This window comes from Carettochelys insculpta, chromosome 2 (assembly GCF_033958435.1).
Source record: "Carettochelys insculpta isolate YL-2023 chromosome 2, ASM3395843v1, whole genome shotgun sequence".
NCBI classification, from domain to species: Eukaryota; Metazoa; Chordata; order Testudines; family Carettochelyidae; genus Carettochelys; species Carettochelys insculpta.
The window spans coordinates 259,449,224-259,467,530 of NC_134138.1; the positions used below are offsets into that span (position 1 = coordinate 259,449,224).

General features: G+C 39.8%; 1 protein-coding gene across 4 annotated transcripts in view; it reads right to left on the minus strand.

Annotated features, from left to right (window-relative positions):
* Positions 1-762: 762 nt before the first annotated feature.
* The window catches only part of ZMYND11 (zinc finger MYND-type containing 11), a 157,009-nt gene continuing 139,464 nt past the window's right edge, over positions 763-18,307 (minus strand). For all 4 annotated transcript variants that reach the window (XM_074985047.1, XM_074985046.1, XM_074985044.1 and 1 more), the window contains 6 exons: positions 17,756-17,874; positions 15,405-15,612; positions 13,707-13,775; positions 9,430-9,702; positions 8,344-8,529; positions 763-3,093 (listed from right to left, as the gene is read on the minus strand). In XM_074985047.1, the coding sequence (XP_074841148.1) occupies positions 2,971-3,093; positions 8,344-8,529; positions 9,430-9,702; positions 13,707-13,775; positions 15,405-15,612; positions 17,756-17,874 (978 nt within the window). In that variant the 3' untranslated portion in view covers positions 763-2,970. The remainder of the gene's footprint in view (positions 3,094-8,343; positions 8,530-9,429; positions 9,703-13,706; positions 13,776-15,404; positions 15,613-17,755; positions 17,875-18,307) is intronic.

The window sequence follows — 18,307 nt, forward strand, 5'->3', positions numbered from 1 at the left end:
CTTATTCCTTATTAGTATTCTCCGATTTGGCCATTAGCATGGCCCTTTCAAAATTCTGGCCAAGTGTAGACACAGTCTATAAGTTACTAATCAGACTTCTGAAACCATGGTTGTGAGAAGCTTCCCTATTAAATAAAGTATGACAGCCCATGTTACTGTTAAACAAAAATAATTCAAAGGAAGTTTTTTTATTTTAGGTGTCTAGGGTTATTGAAGCTATACCTAAACATAAAAGCTGTATCTACACTACCTCCCTACTTCAAAGGGAGGATGGTAAATAAGGCGTCAGCAGATTATTAATGAAGTGCTGTGCTGCATATGCAGCACTTCATTAAGCTAACTCTCCCCCACAGCAACTTCTAAGTGTTAAATTTCGAAGTGCCAGCTCGTGTGTAGCTGTGACTCATCTGCTGGTACTTCGGAGTGCCTGGGCAGCTTTGAAGTCCCTTTACTACTCAAAATTTTTAGGAGTAAAGGGACTTTGAAGTTGCACAGGCATTTCAAAGTACAGGCGGGTGAGCCGCGGCTACACACAGTCTTGCACTTCCAAGTTGCTGTGGGGGAGAATTAGCTTAATGAAGTGCTGCATATGTACCACAGCACTTCATTAATAATCTGCCAACACCCTACTTACCATCCTCCCTTTGAAGTAGGGAGGTAGTGTAGACACAGACAAAATCTATTGTCTGCAGACCTAAATACAAGAGGCCCAGAATTAACATGGATATTTTCATAGAGGAGTGAGTTTCAAGCAGGTGAGTTTTTTTAAATACATTTATTAACCAATGTTAACACATTAAATGACTCTATATATTGCTAGTCAGAGCAGCTTACAAAATGCCAGAATGCATCATAGAACTGGACAGCCACAATGAATAATTACAATGTGCATAGTGGCTAAGCTCAACACTTTAATATAGCTTTATGATTTGCAGAAAAATTAATTTTTAAATCATGATTCCTAAAACAATTAATTGTAATTTTACCTAAAACTTATACAAAACCAGGCCACAATTTTTAAGTTTTTTTAAACACACAGTTTTCACGCTGTAGTAACTTGGAAATGTGCAACCGTGTCAACAGAGACAAAAAAGCCAAAGTAACACGAATCTTACTTTCATGCAGCTATCAGTTAAATATTACATATTCTGGAATGATTTTACACCAAAAATATTTCCACAATAACTTGCTTTCATAGGGGTGGATCGAAGTTTTGGAACTCGTAAAGTAATCGAACAAGGTTAATTTTTAGTTGTGATGCATTTTATAGTCACAACACAGAGGCGACCAACGTTAATTACACCATTTTCAGGAAATAACGGTTTGTGGTAATTCAAGTTACCAGCTAGTAACTATTGTTTCCAATCAGCTTACCACGTAGTTTCTTCAATATATTGGGCATTAAATGGCAGTATCAAATCAATTAACTTGTATCACCACTGTAAATAAAAAAGATCAGGATTTCAATGGCAGTTCACAGAAGACTTAGTCATACTTTAATCTTTACTCTGACCCTGACAAATCCTAAAGAAAACTTTTTTGAAAGGCTTTCCTCCTGATTCTTCCATTTCCATCGTTCCATCATGTAATTGCTTTCAATAAATATCAAAGATCTAAATAAATATTTACAAATTATTCCTCTAACTTCTCAAAAATAGCTAGGATGATTAATGGGCATTTGATTCAGTCTAAGACCAAACTTTAAAAGAAACTAAAATGGTGAGACACTTTAAAAGAAAAGCTGTTTAAGTAAGCTTTACACCTATTTTAAAAAATTGTCTCTGAATATGGATGCAATTCATATAACTATATATATCAAACAAAACAAAAAATCATTTTTCAACTATCGATCCATTCCTATTGGTAATGCTTCTTAATCCAGACATTCCGCAAAATACAGACTTTTTACAAATCACAGCATCTTTAGTACAAGAAAATTAACATGCATTATTCTTCATTCTGAGTACAGTGATGGAGCTCATTAATAGGCAATGACCCACTGCTACAAACATAACGGCTTCTGTGAAACTTAAGTGCTATTTTTCCTTTTATTATTAAGTTGCAATGGAATAGGTGACACCAAATAGTAGGCTTTCAAATGACCTTGAATTGAGGGGCTTTGGGAAACATTAAAGATATTTTTATGCCTCATCTATAATTCCATGTATGAATAAAGGTAGTTTTTGGCTTTTTTTTTTCTTGATACAAGCACTCGTGTTAGGACAAGGATGAAATGTGCAAACTTTAAAATTTAAATATTCATTTTTCTCTAAGATCCAGCTCAGCAAAAATTACCCCAGTCCCCTGTGATTTGAAACTACAAGATCAAAGCTAATAATTTGTTATAAAAGTTATATATTGAAAAGAAATAATGAAAAAAACACAATAGGGAAACATTTAAGAAAAAATAGGCAGGACTAGCACCTGCTGTGTCAACCCTGTTCCCTAAATTCAATCATATACCCACTGGTATAACCAATAGATAATGCCTTTTAACAGTAAAATTACGCTGAACAAAACCAGCTCACCAAGGTTAGGAAATAAATGTTACATCAAGGTAGTATGCTTTTTTTCTGAAACAGTTCTATAGTTCTTACATTCAGATCTTACTTTTAAGTGTTCCTCTCTCATTAAGCTAATGTAATTTTTCTTTTTTAAAATCTGCTGCTTTTAAAGATTAAAATCTCTGCAATACCTAAAAAATGTTTTAAAATGCAACACATCCTCTATTTAAAATTATTTAAAGTAACTTGCGCCTACTGATGTGAAATTCAGTAGACTGACAAAATTTTGGAGGAGCGTTCAACAGAAGATTGAAACTACTGTGCAAAATTTCTTTACGAAAATTGTTTAAAGGCTGGTGCAAAACGGGAAGCAAATTCGAAATAATTTTGGCTTCTTGGAAACAAAAACCGCTGTGTCTGAGAATAGCAATCATCGGGGTGGTTTTCTAGGGGAGGATTAAATCTTTCATCTTTTTCTGCGACAGGTACGTTTGTGTTCAGCATGCCAGTGCTCCTGCTGACACTTGATGGAACAGTAGGAAGTATTCCAGCAGCAGTGGTACATAGCCTCCTCTTCACAGTTGTAGCACTGCAGAGAACAAAAGGCATGGGATTACTATCACTGGTACAAATACAAACGGTTTCTTACCTGCACCTTTGTTTTCTGTCACTTGCTTGCCTCAGCAGAGACTATGGAGTCTCTTCCTCCTTTAGTGAGGCAGGTGGTAGGCAAATGTAGAGGGAATTTTTTAGCCCTGCAAGGTAAGGACCGTTCTTTCTTTCAGAAGAACCCCCAAGGAAGACTTCCATAGCTGCAAAGTAACAGGTTAGCCTACACTCATCCCTGAAAACATAGGGTTTAATTTTCCCAAAAAGTTTTAGGTACTTAAAATGAAGTGGCCTCGTTTTCAATGGTGCTTAGCAGCCAGCAGCTTCTTTTAAGAACAATGGAGACTCCACCACAACACCTTTTCAACAACAATGTGCTGGGTGCCGAGCAGCTTGGAAAATCTGGCACTTAGTTATGTCTACATTAGCACTTTTGTTGGTATAATGTACATTTGCTCAGGACTCTGAAAAACACATCCCTCTGAGCTATCTTCCTTCTCATTTTTTTCATCTATGGGCAGAACAAGTTCTGTTAAGTGCACTGAGGTCTGCGCAAATGTGCAGCACCAATAGAAACACATGCTGCTGACTGTAGAAACCAAACAATGGCAGTCCCGAGTTGAGCACCCCCACAAAATGTGAGGAAATATTTGACAGTCTAGGCTGAGATGTCTACTGCATGCTGGGGAGCAGGAACACAGCTCATTCTGCACAAGTCACCTGGTCAAAGAATCAAGACTTCATTTTTCCTGACATTTCCTATCTTCTTTTACGTCCAATGTGGTTACAATATTTTTAATACGATGAAGGATTACTCCCGAAATAAACCCAATTTACTGGAAGAACTACATCTTACTAAAAAGCAAACAGAAGAAAAAATTGTATTGGCTAAACTAAAAGCCAATAATGGTGTATTCACATCACCAATAAAGGGACTGTCCAAGCTGCAAGTGGCAGCCTTTCACTTTTATCCGAAAAACCCAGCTATTGAGAGTTTATCTGCAACTGCATTTTCAAATAATAACCTCTGGAGAGCCATATTCCTGGATTTCATAAAGCTGGCTGTCCAAGAACCTCTGGGAGCAATACGGAACACTAGCCGAAAAGCAACGTGGAACAGCTGCACGTCTTTATATTTCACAGAGCATGGGAGTCAGCCAGAGATCAGGTTCACATCTGCTTGCTAGGAAACGCCAATAAAGCTAAAATGGAGGGGGACAACTCAAATCCATGGATGGAGAGCCTGCTGCTCTCTTAAATACATCTTCTGTAAGTTTCAGCTATAAAGCGCCTATGTCATTCTATGTACAGATAACGACAGTGGAGGAGGATATTTAATTTAACTTTGAATATGTTTGATTTTAGGCATGTTGTAAATAGCTGTGTTTTGGCTCCCATAGTATAGAAACTTGACATGTAGAAATAGGTAGCGTTTCCAGTGTTATATCCACATGTATATGAAGAGTAAGAAACAGGGAAATGTAAAGTAGAAAAATGTAAGCAGACTAAACTAAAACAAGAAATATACTATGGTCTGACTTTTCTATCATATCACACAGTGTAATCTTATGACTATTAACCTTGGCCTCCACCTCTTTATTTCCTATTGTTATACAGATTTTGCACCTTGTATTTCATACATCCAGTTGTGTAAATGAGTAAAAGTCCACTGAGTTATGCTCAATAAAACCATCACAAAATTCAACCCAGGAATAAGGTCTTTGGCCTTGCAACATTGTCTCCTTGTGTATCTGTACAGCCCTAGAACAATGGGTCCTGGTCTTAATTGTGGTCTCTATATGTAAATGAAATATAAATATTCATCATAAAAATTGAGGGCGCTAGTTCTAATTTATAAGAAAATCCATTAAACCTCATTTGGTACATGCTGGTTATATGATATTTCAATGAGAAGGTATGATTACTGTAATAGGAGCACTATTGCACTTAAGTGTCTGCTATTACCATTGGAGAAAAAAATCATTTTAAAGGGGTTGTATATTTGGACTATTTCCAACAGTTTGAGGCTGAGTAGTGGCAGCCAGGTTTATCAGGCTACACAGAGGTTTCTTCCTAAAGATGAGAAAGAACATGCCTGTATGAATTACTCACTCAAGGTAGCATTTGACAGACCTGCTTCTGGGTCCCTGGATTCGGGTGCAACTGTTGAGAGCGCTCTCTGGCATGAGAAAGGATAACATTCAACTGGGGTGGTATGTGCATGTATCTGAGATGCAGTGGAATGGATACCTATGCATCAAGATGCACTTTCTGTCGTATTAAGTTAGCAAACATGATGAACAAACCAGAGTAAAGTAGAAGGGTTCCCAGCTGCAACAGGGACAGCAGGAGTGGCAGTGTGTAAGTATCCTAAATTCTGCCTATGCCAAGACAACAACTACATGATTCTCTGGGCTCTCAGGTGATGAGACTATGTCACTAACAGAGACTAAACCACACACCATCAATAGACAAAAGCTCTAAAGTGATAAAACAACAGACAATTCTGTGGAAGCTAGGTTGATGGTCATAGTCCATTCCTCTTCAAAACCTTTAAAACAATCTTTTTATGTGTCGGAAGGGACCTATTGTCCTCAGTTGATGTTTTTCTTCTCTCTTCCAAGGTTTAAAGTTTTCTTTTTACACACTATTTTCAACCTACAAAAACAACAGACAGAACTAATGATTTTGAATATACACAACCAACCACTGACAGTGGAAAGAAAAAAATCATGGACCCTGGCTTGACACTGAGCTGATCACCTTGAGAACCTGAAGGAAGCAAGTGATTGCGTCTAGTAAGTGTCCAAGAAGAGAGTGCCACCTTGTGGTGAGGCACCGAAACATGTCTAAGCCCTATATATGTGGCAAAACCTATGCAGAAGTGAGTGTGGTACAGCAGCAGGGAACCTTTTTGGGGTTGGAGGTCATTCACCCAAGGAAAAAACAGCTGGTGGCACACACAGGTGAGAAACAAGAAAACAAAACCAAAAACACACCCCTCCCTGACCTATGCCCCAAGTGAGAAGGAAAAAAAAATCCCTTACACATGTGGCCCCTCAACTGAGAAGCAGGAACTACAAGACACTCATCTCACTCCCCTCAAGCTCCAGTCCCACAGAGGGAAGGAGGGAAGGCGCCCAGGCCCAGGGATTAATTCCAGGGCTGGATTAACTCTTTGGGCTTCAGAGGCAAGTGGATTTTGTTAGGGCCCCCCTTAGGCTCGGAATGGGGACAAAAATGAGGGGGTCAGCCTGTGGGAGAGGTCTGCTGCAGGAGCAGGTTGGGGGTGAGGCAGTCTGGATGGAAAGGAGGGGGCAGGTGTGGAAGGAGATGTGGAGTCTGGGGATGCCTACCTGGTGCAGCTCCCAGGGTGGCACAGGTGGCCCTGGGCGACTGTGCGCTGCAGAGAAATGCTCCCTAAAGACACCAGCTCGGCCACTCCCTGTGGCTGGAATTCCTAGCCTGAAGCTTGCTTTGACAGGTGCTGCAAGGCCTGGGGCTTACTCCTCTCCCAGCCCACAGCAGGGAGCTTGCGCTGGCATTCCAGACGTGCCTTTGTCCCTTCCCACTTGTAAGCCTGGAACGCAAAGTGCTGGCTTGCACTTCTGGAGGGAGTGGGGCAAGACCTGAGCCTCGTGGGTTGGATCAAGGCAATTTGCAGGTTACGTGCCATAAGTTCCCCATCGCTGGTGCAGTAGACAGAACAGTTATAGATTGTTATCCGAACCCTAATGCCACAAACATCGAATCTAGTCCACCTTTTGTCTGAAGTGTTGTTGCACATTCTCTCTCTCTCTTGTGCATATCAGACATCGTGTTCCTAATAACAGAAACAAATATTCCCTTCACACCCCATTAGAAATGTGTGGCACTACATGTTAATAACTAGTTGTAATAAATTAGTAGTCAGAATGTGCTAGGTGCTGTACTGAAAGGCAGAATATGTTCTTCCAAACCCAATTAGCTTACAATCTAGAATAACAAAGCACAAAGGATGGGGAAATGGGATACATCCGTGAGCTAGATGCCAGTTCCAGTTTTACTGAAGGGTATATATACCCACTTTTTGTATATGCTGCCACAGGTTCAAGATTTTAGGAGTGAATAAGAGGTGGGTAAAAGTTTGAGAATCATCTTTTGGATAGTCCTTGCTTGTCTATTGGGTGGCATTGAAAGAAGTGTTGAGACATTTGTGAGAGAAGGAAACAAAAAATGTGCATCATTGGCCGAAGCACACGAATGGAGACAAGTTAGCTATACTTACTTATAGCTAAACAAGTGGCTGCCTGATGCAGGGCTTGGAAAGAAAGACAAGTCTGAATTTAGTGCATAACAGGGATGCAGTGAAGTGGCTCAAAGGGACCTGATTGCCAGCGATAGGGAAAAAAGGATTATTTTAGCAGTAACATTTTGATGGGCTGGGGAGGGTGGTTGAGTATAACACATACCTAAGGGGTAGGATGACCATGTCTCCCAAGGCCACATATGGGATGAGGGGGTGCTTCCCGCCGCTTCCCCGAGCCTTGGGGAAGCAACAGGGATGAGGCAGCTACGGTGCTCCCCCTCTTCCCTGAGCTTTGGGAAAGTGGCAGGGATGGGGCAGCCACAGTGCTCCCCTTCCCTCCCATCCCCTGAGCCTTGGAGAAGCAGCAGGGACAGGGTAGCTATGGCGCTCCCCAAGCCTCAGGGGACTGGCAGGGATGGGGCAGCCACGGTGTTCACCCCCTGCTTCCCCGAGCCTCGGGGAAGTGGCAGGGACAGAGTAGCTGCAGAGCTCCCCCGCCCCTCTTTCCTGAGCCTCTGTGAAGGGGAAAGCAGGCTAACCTGCTGGCTCCCTCTGTTGCAGAGAGCAGGTACTGTGCTTCCAGGCCAGCAGCTGTGCCTGCACAGAAAATATGGGACAATTAGTCCCTTTTATAAAATAAGTCAGGATATCTTTTTGGCATCCCAAATATGGGACTGTCTCGCCAAAAATGGGATGGATGGTCACCCTACTAAGGGGGGAACCTGCAGAGCTCAAGGTGGGAGATGACCAGAGCCTGGAGTTGAGATTTGGCAGTTACGGTGGCAAGAAGTAGAGGGCCAGGAGAGGAGACCAGGATGACTCCAAGTTTGATAGCACAGGGAGAACAGAACAGATAATGGCTATGGAGAAAAGACACCGTGTTCCTTGTAGCTTATACTAAACATTTTCAGTTATTCACAGGTAAAAAATCCTGACACTTACCCACTGCTTCTTCTTGGTCTGAGAAATCAATTGCTTGTGCTGACCAGCTAGTTTCTTAATTTCTTCTAGAAACTCTTCTTTGCACTTCTCCTTTACCTGCTTACACTTCCTGTCCATCTCACCTTGCATGTTGGCAACAGCTTTATTCACTGCCTGCCTTTTGTCCTCCTCCATCTCCGTACGAAGCTGGCATAAGGGAAGCAAGTCAGTAAACAAAGTCAGAGTGTACTTGTATTCTTTGGCCACCTTTAAATAGTATTACCATAGTAGACAGAGGTCAAGCAATGTTGAATTTTCATTCTTGGAAAATTAAACAAAGAACTGCCCCCAGTAATTTAGCTTACAATACAAAGATCACAATGAAAACTTTACAGTAGTTCTACTCTACAAAGCAACTCTGTGAAACAGTATCACAGGATTCCATGGGTATTGTGTCAATACTCTAGATCAGATGTGCTCTGTTTATAAGGGATATATATATATTTTTTTTTTTGCAGAAATTTGCAATAAGAGAAAACTGGCAAAACATATGCAAAGAAATTTCACTAAGTATGAGTGAAACCCACATGGGTTGAAGAGTGGGAGATTTCAAAGGGTAACCCTTAGAGATATCGTCTGAACCCAAACATTCTAATGCTCAAGAGGAAATACTAGATAAGAGTAATTTACTCATTTTCACTTAAAGAGCTGATCAGAAACATCTGTACAATCCCTCTGCATGGAATTCCACAGGTCAAGATTGAAGGTATAATTTAGAATCAAACGACCTGGAAAAGTGTTTTTGGGGTCAATTATAATGAATGAATGAGTGAATGAATGAATGAAGACTGCTTGATTTTCAGATGGTATGTTGCATTTGTGGGGATAGAAGCTAAAAAAAAAACTATGCCAAATAAACTAAGCACATTTGATATAGATACTTTTTAAAATTCAATACTCAGTGCTATTTTTGCACAGTGTCTTTTGTAAGTTGCACTTTAGCAACAAATTTTCCCCTATTTTTTAAAAATGGATGACAGAAGACAACCTTCTTCTCCCTCCCCATACCACTGATACACAGCTTAAGTTACTTCCAGGGAGTGCTACCTTTTCCACTGCTTCTCGTACAACTCTCTCAGTTTCTCTCTTGTGATCAGCCTTCATTCTGTCTTTGAAGTCATTAAAGATTTTGGTGTATTTGTCATGGCACATGTTCTGACAAACTCCATCGTTATTGGTCTGGGTGCTCCGATGCAGCATTTTTGGAGAAGAGGCACTTAACTTCTTGGTCTGTGTTGAAACTGAAACCTTTTCAATGGGCTGAGGCATTGTGGGAATTTCCTGGCTTGAACTTACTGCTTCAGTTTCAGGCTCTGGCTCCTACGGAGAAAGAGGAAACTTTCCAGGACAGAACTTAACTCTTAGCACCCTGAAGGAAGGATCTGAATACACCAAAGCTGGCCATTTTAGGCATACGTTAATGTCCTCCTGGACTAGCCAAGACCCTGTTCCCTGACAGTGCTCACTGTGGTGGAGGGCTGGGCTTGTTAGTCTGAAGACATGATTCCACAGGACATGACAAATCCCAGCATGTTATCTCTATCTCTATCTCTATCCCCCATTTGGGGATTTCGCTGTATCCAGACAAGCTCCTTGGTGAGGATGTGGCTGCATCCTCTCTTCCCTAGAACAGCCTCTTGGAGGGAACCTAGCTGTGGGGCCTTAAACCTGAGTTTATCCAGATGGACCATGGGCTAAATGGGCCCAACAGGCCACTTTGGCACTGTATAAAATTTTGCTTACTTCATGCAGCTGCTAAAAGGATTAATTAATTCCTTCAAAAGCACTGTGAAAATGAAAGGCTAATGAGATGCCAAGTGTTACTAATAATAACAGAACTAGACAGAAATGACCATGAAAGCATTGTGCAATTATATAATTATCCAGGGAAGAACTCACAGTTACTGTACAATTGAATTCAGTTCACAGTTTGTAACAGGATAATAGTGGACCACACTCTTTAAAATAGACATAACATTGCCATAATTCCCTCCCACCGCCCATGTTTATTTCCCCTAACAGTTTTTTTAAAATTTTGATAACAACTTAATGGAGAATTGATAATTAACAAATGCCCTGCAATGTCAAACTGTCACTTATCACAATGTCTACCGTTTGAGCTATGCTTTGTGGTTGCCTAAATGATGAGCATAGATATTATACCCATTAAAAGATGTATCATGCTTTCCCTTTTGTTATCAAATACTGTTTAATATGTCAGCCTGATTCATTTCTTAGAGCTGCCGTTACCTGGTGGCCAGGGGAGTATATTAGGTCAAAAGTGAACACATGTCAATATACAGTATTCACTTGACAGACAATACAGTAAAGATGAAAAACAGTCTAAATGATAACCTCCCATGAACAGGTATTGTTCCCTACCCACTCTCAAACACAGCCCACATGCTAGATTCCTTACTCAACATGTTACTGGGTTTTCTTTTACTGATCCACAAAGCAACATAAATAGAACATTAAGTTTGAGTCAAGTCTTCTCCCTAAACTAAATAGAAAGATAAACAAAAATAAGTCTACAACTAGCGTCCTTGATTTCAAAGGGGCAAACTTTAAAAAAAGTAGGAAATTAGTTAGGGAGGTGAACTGGACTGAAGAACTCAAGGGTTCAAATGGGGAGGAGTCTTGGAATTTCTTTCATTCAAAGCTGAGGAAATTATCTGACACCTGCATCCCAAACAAGGGGAAAAATTCATAGGGAAGGATTACAGGCCAAGCTGGATGAGTAAGCATCTCAAATAAGTTAGTAAGGAAAAGCAGAAAGCCAACCAAGAATGGAAGATGGAACAGATTAGCAGGGAGGGCTACCTGTTGGAGGCCAGAATAGTCAAACCGAGTTTGATCTTGGAAAGGAAATTAAAACCAATAATAAAAGGAGTTGAGTCCAACTGGGATGGCTCTAAGACCGGGTGGAGAGCAATCCCCATGAGGAGGGCTATCAAATGGATGTTCTGCTCCTTTTGTGTTCTAGGATGAAAGTTTTTACAGACGCAACTCTGTTCTTTAACATGAAATTCCTCTAAGAAATTTAGACAGCTGCCATGGGGGTCACTAATAGGCATAGGACAACTACAGTCTGTGCAAGGCTTAAAACCCAGAGATTGGGGCATGCCCCCTAGGACTCTAATCTACTAGCTGTAGTGTTTAACATGTGCAAATGACAGTTTACAGCTCTAATACTCGAAGCAAAGAAGAAAATCACTGACCACTTGTGTGGCAAGGGAGAGAGGTGCTCTCAGCAATCAACATGAGTGGCAAGAAGGAACTGATTGGGCATAGTGCCATCAGCACCCCATATCCTGACACATAAGCATGGCATTCAATGGGGAGTTGTAACTGCCGACAGGCAGACCCAGACCTGGGACCTCTGGACCTTAGTGCAGGAGCCTCTACAGTGTGAGCTAAAAGATATCTGGCTCTCAGCCAAGGCTGCAGAGCAGAGTTCAGTCTCCCTCTTCAGTAGTCTCACTACCTCTGGGGTTACACACTTCCCTCAGGTGAGGACGCACGCCCAGAGCTTCTGAGACCTTCCAACAGTTCATCCTGGATGAACCCCCACTTGTAATTCCCACGGACCCTGGTCATCCAGCAAAAGGGAATGAACCTATGAACATAGGGGCTAATGATGTGCTCTACCACATGAGCTCTCTACCACCTGGCTCTCAGCTAAGGTTTTGGAGGAGACTCATTCTTTCGCTGTGTAAGTGGTCTAGATGCCACTACATGGAACAGTGAACCACACCAATTAGGTGTGTGGGTTATATAAGCAGAGAAAAATTTCTTAAAAACTGTGCAGGTGGGTGCACACACCCTAAAAGGGAAGCAATCTGAGCAAGCACTTCAAGAACTTGAAGTTTCTGTGATTCCTCTTGCCATATGAAAGCCAAGGTGGGCTGCTTCTGTTCAGTTGCGCAGTTCAGATTCACCCCTCTAGCTCCTACCTAATTGATAAAATTTGGCGATCCACACAGTTACAGAGCGTGATGATAGTAACTTGAATATTGAGGTTGCCAACCACATTTCAGTGTAAGTATCCTAGTAACTTTCCTTGAGAAATTCTAAAATTTTCGTTGGTTACAGTGGACCTTAGAAATTTGTCTGGGATACAATCCTTAGGCTTGAGAAGTGTCTGCTTCCTTAGCTCCAAGAAATTCTGTTGAGTTGCAGTCTATTAGAAATCACTGTTTTCTTTCTTCCAATTGCTTTTCCACAGGAATGACAGGCTGACAAAATAATAATTGAATGCCCCAGCATGCTAATGAGCTGGATTCAAACTGCTGCTGCTGCCAAAGCTGCAGGAGCATCAGTAGTATAAGCAGTACTGGGAACCCCTGGGAGCTGTGGAGAAACTATAGAAACAAAGGACACTTTCTCACACATAAGTGTCTCATGGCTCCAGTAATCCACCCCCTGCTCTAGAGGTACCACCTGGAGTAGGAGCTTTTCATTTCCCAGGGATGGAGAAAGATAGCCAGGCTAGGCTCCCCTGAACCTAGCAACCCACCCCTATTACGGAATGAAAGCTGTTTATGCTGCCAGCTAATGTTGTTAGTTCTGCAGCTCAAGAACTTGGAGTAGTCTGCACTGAAGTATCAGGGTGTGAACCCTGCTGATGAGGTAAATTGAGCGTATTTTTGCAGTCAGATTTTTAAAAATCTATTTTCCTTTTTTTAAAAAAGGAACAACTCAGAAGTTACATGGCAACTACACTAAAATTATTAAGAATGCAAATTAGGAAATACCAGCTCTTATGTGTGTCTACTATGATAATATTTAACTACATGATCACATATTTTTACTTTTTTTCTGCCTCCTTCAGTGCAGGATCTATAAGGGGAGAGAATTAAGGTTCTATGACCAACCATAAAAACTGGCATGTCCTAACTTTTGCAGCCTAGATTTTACAAACTAAATAATATTCTTCTAACACTTTTAAAAAATGTAATGTATTATTAAAATTCAACCTAGTTTCTACTCCTAAAGATTCCTTTGTCAGTGAGATGTTGATTTATTACAATTGGAGATTTTAAACTATATGAATGCCACCTATTAAGGGTGGATCTGTGTGTGATGAAAAAAGATCTTACATAAATATCATGACAAGGGCTAATACAAAATCTCAGGATAACCAGACGTCATTATAGTCTTTAGCAGAGATGATCAACCTGTTGGCATTCATACTTTTAATGAGAGTAGCATAAAACAAGTAAAATGTGACAGAAAAGAAGGGATGTCTATCTTAATTCTAAGAGAAGTTTTCTTTGGCTATTTTGCTTAACTAACAAACAATATCAGGTGAGACTACTTACTTCCTTTTTGGGTTCCACACTTTGATTACGTCGTCCTTTCTTTGCTCTTGGTTCCTGAGTAACCTTCAGCTGTCAACATTAAAAATACTGAGTAATTCCAAATGCTGGGAAACACTAGTTCTCAGCTACCAACATGAATAGCATTCTTTGTAAAATGTGTGAGACATCCGGAACGTAAAAGGCAACATAGAAAGGCAAATACATTTCCAAAATGAGGAGTATGTACAGCCACATACAGTTGCTGAATTAGTATCAAAACAAAGCAGCAGTCATGTAGCACTTTGAAGACTAACAAAAAAATTTATTATGTGATGAGCTTTCATGGGACAGACCCACTTCTTCAGATCTGTAGCCTTACCAGAACAGTTTGGCTATAGATCTGAAGAAGTGGGTCTGTCCCACAAAAGCTCATCACGTAATAAATTATTTTGTTAGTCTTTAAAGTGCTACATGACTGCTACCTCTCAGTTACTTTCTGAATTAGTGATAATACCCTCATAACTAATGAGCAGTGGAGTGATTAGAAACTGAGGTCTATTGGTTCTCTAACAAATAACAATTATTTATGCCATTTATACTATTTATCTAATTTGTCGTTGGCCTGATCAAATGGGTTCTTCATTCTGGAACAAGATTCCAATCCTCCATCAGGATTCACTGGTGTTAAAGTAAGATTTCTGTTTGCAACTTTGAGGAAAACAAATATTTTTCTGTTTGTTTTTGCTAGAAATTCAGGTCTTGTAAAGGCTGGATAATGTTTTGATTTTATACAAAGTGGAAATTAACTTTGGAATTTTGGCCAAGAATTTGGAAAGATTCAAGAAGGAATTGTATATTTATATACATAACAAGACTAATCAGAGTTATAATTCTTAGCATAACGGTCTTACACCTTTCCCTAGAGCAGGGGTGAACAAACTTTTTACATTAAGCCCCACTTTTTGTCCCTACAATTAGCAGATCCCACCAGTAAGCTGTCTAATGCAATCCAAACTGATGGAAATTTTGGTTATGTTCATATAAAAGAAAAAAGTCCTTTCAGCATGTGTAAGAAAATAAATATGTAGAATATAAAAACTTTATTATTAATTGGTATATAAATGTGAATACACATATGTAAGAACAGTAACATATTTCAACATTTTTAATGAAATGGATGAGCCTGAGACCCAGCAGCTGATTGTGCTGCAGCCCACTTATGAACTCATGTCCCTTTAAGGAGGCTCACCTCCAACTTTGCTCATCCCTGCTCTAGAGCATCTGATACCATTAATGTCAAGGACAGAACATGATAGGCCTTGGGTCTGTTGTCAGTATGACTCTATGGTCTTACGTCTGACAAACTAGTGAAATGACATCACACAAGTCAAATGAGTGAAAGCTGAGCAGTTGTATGGAGAAGAGATTTTCAATAGGACAATCTAAACTCTGCTTTTATGAACACCTACTTAACTTTAAAGAACTCTGCTTATTCATTTAAGGTGTTAGTGTTCCTTATAAACAATCCTAAGACTTTGCAGAGGTCATCCAGCAATATTTGGGAAGACAACAACATTATACTCCTGAAATTTGTGAAGTATTGAAAAAAAGTAACCTGCCTCCTAGTTTCATCATGAAAAAGTGAACAGGGCACAATACGGGTTACATTTCTGTCACTTAATAAATGGTAGTAGTTGCTGGAATTACAGTAGTACTCACCTGCTCATTGCTGGTGGAAGAGATACTGGACTCTGCCTCTTCCTCACCTTTATCTTCATTCTTTGACTTCCAGAATCTCCCATCACGAAGAAAACGTTGGTGCAGTTCCAGTTCATCACATGCTTTTTTCCAGCCCATGCTACGCTTCACATGCAACCGATGAATATTAACAGTGATATCTTGAATGTTTTCTGAAGGAATCCAGGCCCTTTTAAATGCAATTTAGAGACACAATCAGAAAGCTGAAGGGAAACAGAGCATTAATATACATTTAAAATAGGTTTAGGGTGAGATCGTCCAATTAATTTAGCGTGGGGGTAGCTGTACTCCTACTCAAGTCCACTGGGAAAAGAGTTAGCTCAGCACTCAGTTCTTCTGAAACGCCACATCTCCAGTTCCAAAGGTGGGACTGCACAGGCAGCTTTAGAGATAGAGTCCACATTTTAAAATTGTATTCAGGTAACATTCAAAAGGGTCAGTTTTTCATAGGGGTCAGCATCTTCAGCTTCCACTGACTTCAGTGGAGCTCACAGGTATTAAAGATCTTTGAAAAATCAGGCCATTTATATTTAGATGATTAACAATGATTTTAGGAGCCTAACTGTAGGTACTGAGGCTTGAAAGGTGAGGATAAGGTCATTTAATGTGCAGTAAAAGGTATAGCACAGGCAGCTGCAATACAAGTCTCCCCTCATTGACATGCCAGTGCCCTTCATTGGGACATGGGAGAGATCATGAGTAGGTATTCATTCTCTATTCTAGTTCAGTCCTTAGCATCTTTGTTGAACCTGTCAAGATGGGTACTAAATTCATGCCTCGTGTAGATGGAGTTTTTGTGATTCAGATACCCATCAGGATTTGAACCAAGAATATCAGATCTTTCTGTATAAATCATTGAACAGACACTTTCTGTCACTGTTCTGGACTGGATTCCTGCCAGTGACTGAGAGACGTGAAAGATTCCTGAGTTTCCAAACTTGAGAATTTTCAGTGGGGCCTGAAGGAGTTAGGACCTGGGGCCTGACCAGTTAAAGTCACTGGGGACTGGTTGCCTAGCTTCTTTATAACCTTTCTTTATGCCCCTTTGACAGTCCCAGTGTAAGTCATGCTGTCAAGGGTACATTGAAATGCAACAAATTATAACTCTTGACATTCTGAAATGATATAGGAGCATTAATGAGAGTCAGTCACTGCAGTATGTTGATTTACACCAACTGAGAAACTGACTCTTCCTTGTTCAAAGTCCATTGCTGTAACAAGTGATGACACTACATTAGATGGATTTTCCTCTTTTCTGCAATATAGGCATATATGTGGAGTTTCAGATTTTTTTAAATCAAACTACTTCAATAAGTCAGACAACAACTGTGTGAAGCTCTGTGAGCCTGATGCCAAAACTTCAAGTGAAATGATTCTCCAATTAGGAATTTGTAAGCATCTGTAAAAGTATTTATGACTTCAATGTAAGTTATTCCATGATTTAAATACAAATAAGAGATCTTATTCACGTATCTTTGCTTGAAAATCTCCTTGTTAAGAAGTCCTACAAAAGGCACTTGTGGAGAGGCTGGAGACAGTTGTTTTAACATATATTCTTTTATATTATTTACTAGATAAATCATGTGAAAATATACATTATTCCTTGTTAAATTAAAAAGCAACATAAACACAGTAGAAAATAGCTATACAGGTCTCCAGCCTCCCTCATGATTCACTGAAATGCACCACTTTCTCAGAAATAATGAGCCAAAATGTTGCTTCACCTCCACAGACGTATACACAGGGATGCTGTAAAAGCAGCATTGATACACACCTTTTCTTATGTAAGCTCACAAAGTCGTCTATAGCCAAATGTTGTGTAAATAAACAACCCACCCTCCTGAAGCCCATAGGTGAAGATTCTATGTGAAAGGGAGCTGGGTTGCAAACTGCTGAGAATATGGAATCCAGCTGGGGAGCATTAGCACAAGACTAACATAACAATAATGTTGATATACTTCATAACATGTTACATCCCTAAAATGTAAAATTGTGATTCATCTTGCCTACTAGCAACATGTTCAAATTTAATAATTCAGATCTAAAATATATCTTAGTTAATGTGTGTCTAGTTTGTGTGTAATGTCTTTATTACAGGCTGCTGTGGTTGTGAAGAATCATGTGCATGGGAATTAGTTTGCTTCTTTATTTTAAACAGTAGAGAACATCCCTAAGGCAATTCTGAAAATGGAATCTTCTGTGACTCACTCAGAAATCTTTTTGGTCTTACACCGGACTCTGAACTTTCTGAAACAATGACGGCAAAATAGCACTCTTAGTCTATCACAAAGCGCAGGAGGTTAATAAATTACCTTTGGTGATGATGTCCAAAAAAGCGAACATCGACCTGATTGTCCTCTTTCTGCATGACTTTGGCTGGCCAAAACCCAAAACCTTTCATTTTGGCCCAAACCAACTCATGATTAGGTATCTGGGGGGGAAAAAGCAGTTTTGTCATTATTGCGTTTGAAGTACTACATTCAATCATCTCACAAATATGCAGTTCAGTGTAACACCATACTAGTCTCTTAAGAACATAGTCACTTTTTATATCTTGTGTTCTTTTTCATAGTAGTCTTTTTCCTTCTTATCTTTCTACAATACACAGTATTTCTAGGCTAGAAATAATGCTTGGATCAAAGACATTAAGAAAGACAAATTCTAAAAAGTTTATAACTATCTACTGCACGCAGAAATGTTAAACATTTCAACAATTAAATTTGACTTCACAGCTTTATCCAGAAACAGAGCTTTAATTCCTGTAAATTCTTTATTTTAGCGCAACCAAGTTTATTATCTAAATTGTTATTGCTTTGGATTTTAGTTAATGTTTTTGTTTGTAAAAATATCAAGAGAAACAGAGA